This window comes from Cavia porcellus, unplaced genomic scaffold, assembly GCF_034190915.1.
Source record: "Cavia porcellus strain 051 isolate PalLab524CR breed Dunkin Hartley unplaced genomic scaffold, mCavPor4.1 scaffold_6, whole genome shotgun sequence".
In the NCBI taxonomy this organism is placed as follows: Eukaryota; Metazoa; Chordata; class Mammalia; order Rodentia; family Caviidae; genus Cavia; species Cavia porcellus.
The window spans coordinates 72235572-72243171 of NW_026947489.1; the positions used below are offsets into that span (position 1 = coordinate 72235572).

Genomic DNA, 7600 nt, shown 5'->3' on the forward strand with positions numbered 1-7600 from the left:
AATTTGTAATAGCCAGGTCTTGGAAACAACCTAAGTGTCCATCACCTGAGAAATGGATAAAAAAGCTGTGGTATTTATACAATGGAGTACTACTCAGCTATAAAGAATGATCACATTGAGATATTTATAAATAAATGGACACAGCTTGAGACCATACACATAAGCAAAATAAATCAAACTCACATGTATAAATACCAAATAATTTCCCTAGTGTAAGAAATGATAAGAATACATAAAAGTATGTGGTAATCATGATTCCCCATTATATTGCTTTGAAGCCTTATAATGTTTTCACTCAGTAGTTGGAATGGTTTTATTCCGGGTTGTCTGATTTTATTGTCTGTGATCATATAAACAGCTATTTTTGAGAAAACAAGACACTATAATAGCTAGTGATATTTTGATATCATCTTGTTTTGAAGTCCCACAAAGCTTTTTGTTCTTCTGCCTCCATCAGTTTTATCATGTTGTATCTTATTGTACTTTATTATATGTGATAGTATAAAAATTTTTTATAGACAAGGAGATACTATAGTAACCATTGTTCATTTACTGTTAGTTGGTTCTGAGTACCCTGTAATACTTTCATTCTCTTGAATGGTTTTACACTGTCTTGTTGTGTTTGATACTATAGTATATGAAGTTATACTCAAATACTTCAAGCAAAGATACACTATGGTAGCTACAGTTATGTCAGATTGTTTTGTGGTGAAACACTATGTTGCTTAAATTGTTCTGTTCTGACCTGTGTTGTTATGTCCTCTTTTGTCTTAATATTTTTTTTAAAATAAAAAAATAAATTGAGCTATATTGACACATTATTTTATACAATAGCAAATTAGGAACTATCCTTCTATTATTTTTCTTTCACTTAGACATATGCCTAAAATATGGCTTCACAATAAAACTGATAATGTTCACAACACCACTAAAATACATACACTAATGTACATAAAACCATTAACATACATAAAAGAAGAACTGAGAAAAATGAAATCGAATGTTCCTCTAATGCACAGGAAGCAAGAGTTTAAGTAGGCCCTTCGATCCTGAATATAGTGATAACCTCCCAAAGCTGAGCTGTCTGGCTGTCACTGCCTGTCTGTGAAACTTATTTAATTTCTGTTAGGCATGGGATTCACATCTTGATTCAGTTGTATTATATACTGGATACTGTGCAAAGAATTGAGTGTTATGTACTACTAAGAAAAATAATAAATGCACACTTTAAACCTAAATTTTATTATGTTGTTGTAACATTCTTTCTTGGATTTTACTAGATAGCTTGAATAAATTATCATCACTTAAACTCTTATGAGAAAATATGTAGCTAGGGGATCCCCCAGGAGAATGACATGGAAAGTCTTTCCAGATTTTGCCTCTGTTTAAAACAAAACAGCTGAGCAGATTTTGTGCCCCAGAGCTACTCTATACAGAACTGCCTACTAAGGAGGATACATTCTCAATAAAATGAGTCTTTGCAGAAAACAAATTGAGCTCCATTGCATCATTAATGTAGAATCTGAAGAAAACTACATCATCAACAAAGGATCTGGTTTCCAAAAGCAGTTCTAGTAGGTAAGTCAGTCACAAACTCTCTCATTTGGAAACTTTCACCTTCTTCCATTCACTAATTTAAACAACTTTTGGTAGCATTTTTCATAGCAACATATGAATCTTAGGGTTCTTAATGTTTTAATTAATTGTTGAAGTTACGAAAATAGTATAGGTTTTCTCTTCCAACTAACGTGAGACTTCTGGGTCTCTTAGACTACAGATTCAATTCTGACTGAAAAAAAAAAAACCCAAAACACTATATCCTATAATCTCACAGCTTCCCAAGTCTTCCATTTGGAAAACAATCATTTTCATAAGTCATTTGAGTAATCTGATTTTCTAATGCTCTTCACAGTTTCCCTGTTTTATAATTTGAACAAAGTATTAAGTAAGGGAAAGGTTAGTTATGACATTAAAAGGGTGAAATATGTCCCAGTCTGATGACATACAAAAAGACACTGAGAGGATTTTACAGTTCAAACTTCTTTTTAACCTGTTTTGGCCATTTGAATTTGTGTTTCTGGATTCTCTAGCTAAGACAAGTGTCTTATTCCAGATGTCTTGCCTTTTTGTCTTAGTTTATCAAAATTCCTACCTAAAGCCATGTCTGCTGTGGAGTTATTCTGAGGACTTGGAGTCAGACAGACCTCAGTTTACCGTCTAGATCTACACTGTCTTTTTTGTATTATTAGGAAAATCAAACTTTCATATCTGCCAAATGAAACAAAAGTTATGATTATTAAAACATAAAGTTTGTAAGGTGTTTAGCGGTCTTTCCAGAAAAAGGATGTGGGGCATAGCCAGGGACTCCTGCTGGAACACACAGCTGGTGATAAAGGACATGAAGCTGCTAACAGGTGCCTCAGGTCCGTTCTCCCACACTGTATTATGTTTTACCATGGACATTGCAGCTACATAAATATACCTTTTTTCTTCACTGTGTTTCAGACATCTGGATTTGAAAATCAGCAAAACAATAAATGATACCGCTCAAAAAATAGAAAATTGAGTTGGGAATAAAGGAACAAGTATGCAATTACTTAAAATTTCTCTATCGACAAATATTGTGAGTAAATCTCAAATATCTATTTATGCAAAATGCCATTACGTCCACCATGAAGTTAAACAGCGTTCTGCTCTGCAAGTGTTTTTTTTTGACAGCTTTATTTCTAGTTATTACAGATTTTATAGTAATTTAGGATTCTATATTGTATAAATGTATCCACTTATACAATTTCTTTTCCTTAAATAGTTAATTTCTAGTTAGTTTACTTTATCAATAATACTAAGAGCAAAATCCTGTTATACATTTATTTCATATTTTGTCATTTATTTATTTCCTTTCAATGTAGATCTATGATACAGGATGTATATGCTACATCTACTGTTCCCTGACCCTCTGAAAGACTTTACACTCTATCAGCTGAGATTGAGAAACATTGTCTCACTGGTCTCCCCCCAAAACAACAAGTTTAATTCCCTCATAGAAAATCATGTAAACTAGAATCTAGTCCTAAACTTACAGCTGACTTAAAAAAGTTTTCTGAACTTCAGCTTCAAAAATATTAGGCCAGAAATGTAGCTTAGTGGCAAAGTGCTTGTCTAACATGCATGAGATAATGAATTGAAATTCCAGCACTGCAAAGAAAACAAAAACAAAAATATTAATACATGCTTATAAAATCTTACACTTACTTGACAGTCTTCTAATCATATGGAACTATTTTGCCAAAATACATGTGATAAAACCCTTAGAGATTTATGATGCTAGTATTGACCTAAAGTTTTACAATCATTACATACTATAATTTTTATTAATCTTTTATGTTCTCACATAGTGATTGTAATGTGTTCTTTACAATATTTTAATTTCTGAAATTAAATCTTATTTGTACTGAATTTGCTTCATTTTTTAGATTTTGATGAAATTAATTATTGATTAACCATTATAGGTTTATAATATATTTTTGATACCCTTTACAGAAAACGTTTTCTTGTCTCTGCAATATTTTCTTTGCAATGTATCCTTGCATCTCTTGATAGCAACTGAAAAGAACTACAGGGCATTTAATGAACATGATAGTTGTTTATAGATTATTTTAAGCAAAATTTTTGTTTGCATAATTTTGATTCTATTTTTTTACTCAACACAATTTGATCTCTAATTTTTTTTTTGGTCTGTTTCATTTTTACCGGTACCAGGGATCGAACTCATGACTGCCTGCTTGCAAGGCAGGCGCTTATGCCGCTGAGCTAAATCCCCAGCCCCTGATCTCTAATTTTATTCAAAATTTCAAATATGTCAGAACGATTTGTGTTTTTTAACTGAATGCTTATATTACACATTTACCTTATTTATAGATGACACTTAATAATCTTTTAAGATCATATTTTGTATATCTATTTAACTTCCTGTATTACATTTAATTTATTTGATGTTAATTTTGAAGCAGACACTTGTGTGACTTGTGAATGAGTGATTACTATTTTACTCCTAATGGATAGTATTAGTGAATTATTCTTTTCTACCTAGAAAAAATGCTTTACCATAGCACCATTATGTTTTCTATCTTTTGTGATTCACTCAGTGTTTCATGTATAAATAGACATTATTGGTTTAAAAATCATACTACGCTAATCCTGCTACATTATTTCCTAATACCTCAAGAACTGGTTAGTAAATTAACTGGCTGAAATGTCTGTAAAGGAATAGAAGTGTATTTCAGGGAACAGTGCTTCCATAGCATGTACAGGACTCTGGGGTTGATCCCCATCACTGTCAAACAATGGTCATGGATATATCTTCTGAAATCAAGCAGTGCTAGCATTCTCTAAGGCCTTCTATAGTATATTCTGATACTTCAAGAATGTTCTGATGAGACATTTTATGGTTTTCAGTAAGAGAGACAAGAAATCCTATTTGACCTTACACAAAACCTGGAAACAAATCATAGAATGGCAGAACATACGGAAGAATGGAAATAGAGATCTTATTAAATAGACCTTTCAGTTGTCAACATGGCACAATAAATAGATTAAGAAAGAAAGAGAGAGAAACCCAAAACTGAGGAAACAGAATCAGAAGTGGGCAATTGGGATTACATCAAATTAAAATGACTCTATACATTAAAGGGAACAACGGAATGAAGAGACAACCTATAGATTGGCTGTGAATATTTGATAACTATTTAACTAAAAAAAAAAACAAATTCTAGAATATGTAAGAAACAAATAAAACTTGATACCAAATAAACTAGTAAATAAACAGTTTCAAAAATGGACTCATGAGATAAATAAATGCTTCTTAAAAGAAGAAATACAAATGCTCAATAAATGCTAAATATCATTAGCACCATGAAAAGTGCAAGTCAAAACTAAAATGAGACAGCTTATCCAAGTTCAAATAGGTGCTATCAAAAAATCCAATAAATAATAAACAAAAAAGAAAATGCTGGTTAAGATGTTAATAAAAATATTCTCATGCACTGTTGGTTGGACTGTAAATTAATACACTGATTATGGAAAATGATATGAAGTCTCCTGGAAAAACTAAAAATAAAGTTACTACATATTCCACTTATTTAACTTCTGGAATATGATGTATGGAATCTGAAATATGGAATCAGAACATATGCACAAGTATAATATACAGCCTTTGAAAGAATAGCATCCTGTCAATCACAGCAAAACAAAATAGGAGCACATTAGGTTATATGTAGCCAGCTAAACACAGAAAAAAAAGTACTATCTGTTTTCTTCAGACATGGAATGTTAAAAAACTAGTTAATATCAACATAGAACTATGGTTTTTAGAGTTAAACAAAGACAAAGGATAGATAAATGCAGGTTAAATTATGTCAGAGTACATTTACCTATGTATTGAAATATCACTATGTATCTCAGTAATATGCAAAAATAAGACATGTGTAACATAAATTAAAATGCAATTTTCAAAAAAGTAAAAACATTGGTGGGAGATCAATTGTGGTAGCTAATGCTTGTAATCCTGCCACTCAGGAAGCTGATGCAGAAGGATCACAGAGTTTGAAGTCAACCTGGGTTACAACCTGTCTTTAAGACCACCCTGACCTGTGTAGTGTAGTCTTGTCTTAGAAGAAAGAAGAAAAAGAAGAAGGAGGAGGAGGAGGAGGGGAAGAAGAAGAAGACACTGATGAAATGTATTTAAAGATCTTGACATAAAAATAATCTATTTCATCAGTGAGATAAAAAAATTGGCAAAGGATAATTCACAAATTAGTCAGTAAGCTATCTGTCTGAAAACATTCTGTCGCCTGATAAACACAAGAAAGAGATCACAGAAAATATGAAGACAACTGTGAGAGGCAAAACAAGAAGAACAAAATATCTGGTCAACATTTTTTTAAAGAGATACTTTTGGCATTCATCTAATTTGCACATGTTCTTTTCTTATAGAGTTACAATTCCTATCATATTAAACCTTCTAATTTCTTTATTTACTTATTTTCTGTTGGTTTAATTCAAAGATGTGCAGGGCCACATTTTGCAACCTACACACAAAAAAACCCAGTAGGATAAAGGTGAAAATATTCTTTAGTACCACTGAGTTTGACATTTCATCATTATCTTTCCTCAGGTGAGGTAACATCGGCATTTATCACAAGTCAATGGCAGGGCTAAATGGCTCCATGGTTTCTGAGTTCGTGTTGCTGGGACTCTCAACCACATGGGAAACCAAAGTTTTCCTCATGTTCACATTCTCCTTACTCTACCTAGTGATCATCCTGGGAAACTTCTTTATTGTCTTTTTAATAATTGTTGATCGTCAATTGCATTCTCCTATGTACTTCCTGCTTGCTAATCTGTCCTTCAATGATGTGTGGGTTTCCTCTACCACAATTCCTAAGATGATCTCAGATATCTTAAGTGAACACAATGTTATTTCTTTCCAAGGCTGTATGATACAAATATGCTTCATTCACATCATGGGAGGAGTGGAGATGGTACTGCTCATAGCCATGGCATTTGACAGGTACACAGCCATCTGTAAACCTCTTCATTACTTGAGCATTATGAGCCCTAAAAGATGTGTTTCATTTGTAGCCCTTGGCTGGGTAGTAGGAGTGGTCCATGCTATGTCTCAGTTTTCTTTTGTTATAAACTTGCCTTTTTGTGGTCCTAATCAAATAGATAGTTTTTACTGTGACTTTCCCAGAATTATAAAGCTTGCATGCTTAGACGGAGTCAAATTTGAGTTTGTTGTTGCTGCCAACAGTGGCTTCATGAGCATGGGTACCTTCTTCCTGCTTCTGCTTTCCTATGTCTTCATTTTGATCACAGTCTGGAAACGATCTTCAGGGGACTTATCCAAGGCTCTTGTCACTTTGTCAGCTCACATCACCGTGGTTGTGCTTTTCTTCACTCCATGTATGTTTCTGTATGTGTGGCCTTTTCCCACATCATCAGCTGACAAATATTTGTTTATTGCTGACTTTGCAATCACCCCTGCCTTGAATCCTGTCATCTATACATTGAGGAACAAAGACATATTAATAGCAATACAAAGATTGGGCAAATGGATTCATTATACCAGATTTTGCTGACCAGTTGTGTTTTTGGTTCTCTCAATCTGTGATCTACCTTCTTGTTGTTTGCCTGCATTATGACATTTGTATTTGGCAGGCTCAGTGAATATGGCACCTATCTCACTAAACATAGTTCTACTCCTCCCATAGAGTATTTACGTACTCACTGCTTTCTATTAACATGGGAAATGAGAATCTCATTATATGTTTTTTTCAGGAAACATAAATTATTGTACAAATATAAGCTTTTGTGATATAACTTTTGGTCATCTGACCAAAAGAAAAGATACAGTGATGTGTCTTTTGTCTCCTATAGGTTTAAAATAAAATGCAATGCCACCTTATTGAGTATAAGAAATAATCAAATCAAATGATTAGTTAATTCTATTGAGCATGTTACAAGAAAACCCAAAGGTAAGTTTTAATGCAAACATTTTATTGTGAAGTTAATTTTGGAAACCAAGATGGGGAACTAAACC

General features: G+C 32.9%; 1 protein-coding gene across 1 annotated transcript; it reads left to right on the forward strand.

The window, feature by feature from the left end:
* Positions 1-6203: 6203 nt before the first annotated feature.
* On the forward strand, positions 6204-7139 carry LOC100725200 (olfactory receptor 4F21-like). The gene has a single exon (XM_003469501.1). The coding sequence runs from the start codon at positions 6204-6206 to the stop codon at positions 7137-7139; it is 936 nt and encodes a 311-aa protein (XP_003469549.1).
* Positions 7140-7600: the final 461 nt, after the last annotated feature.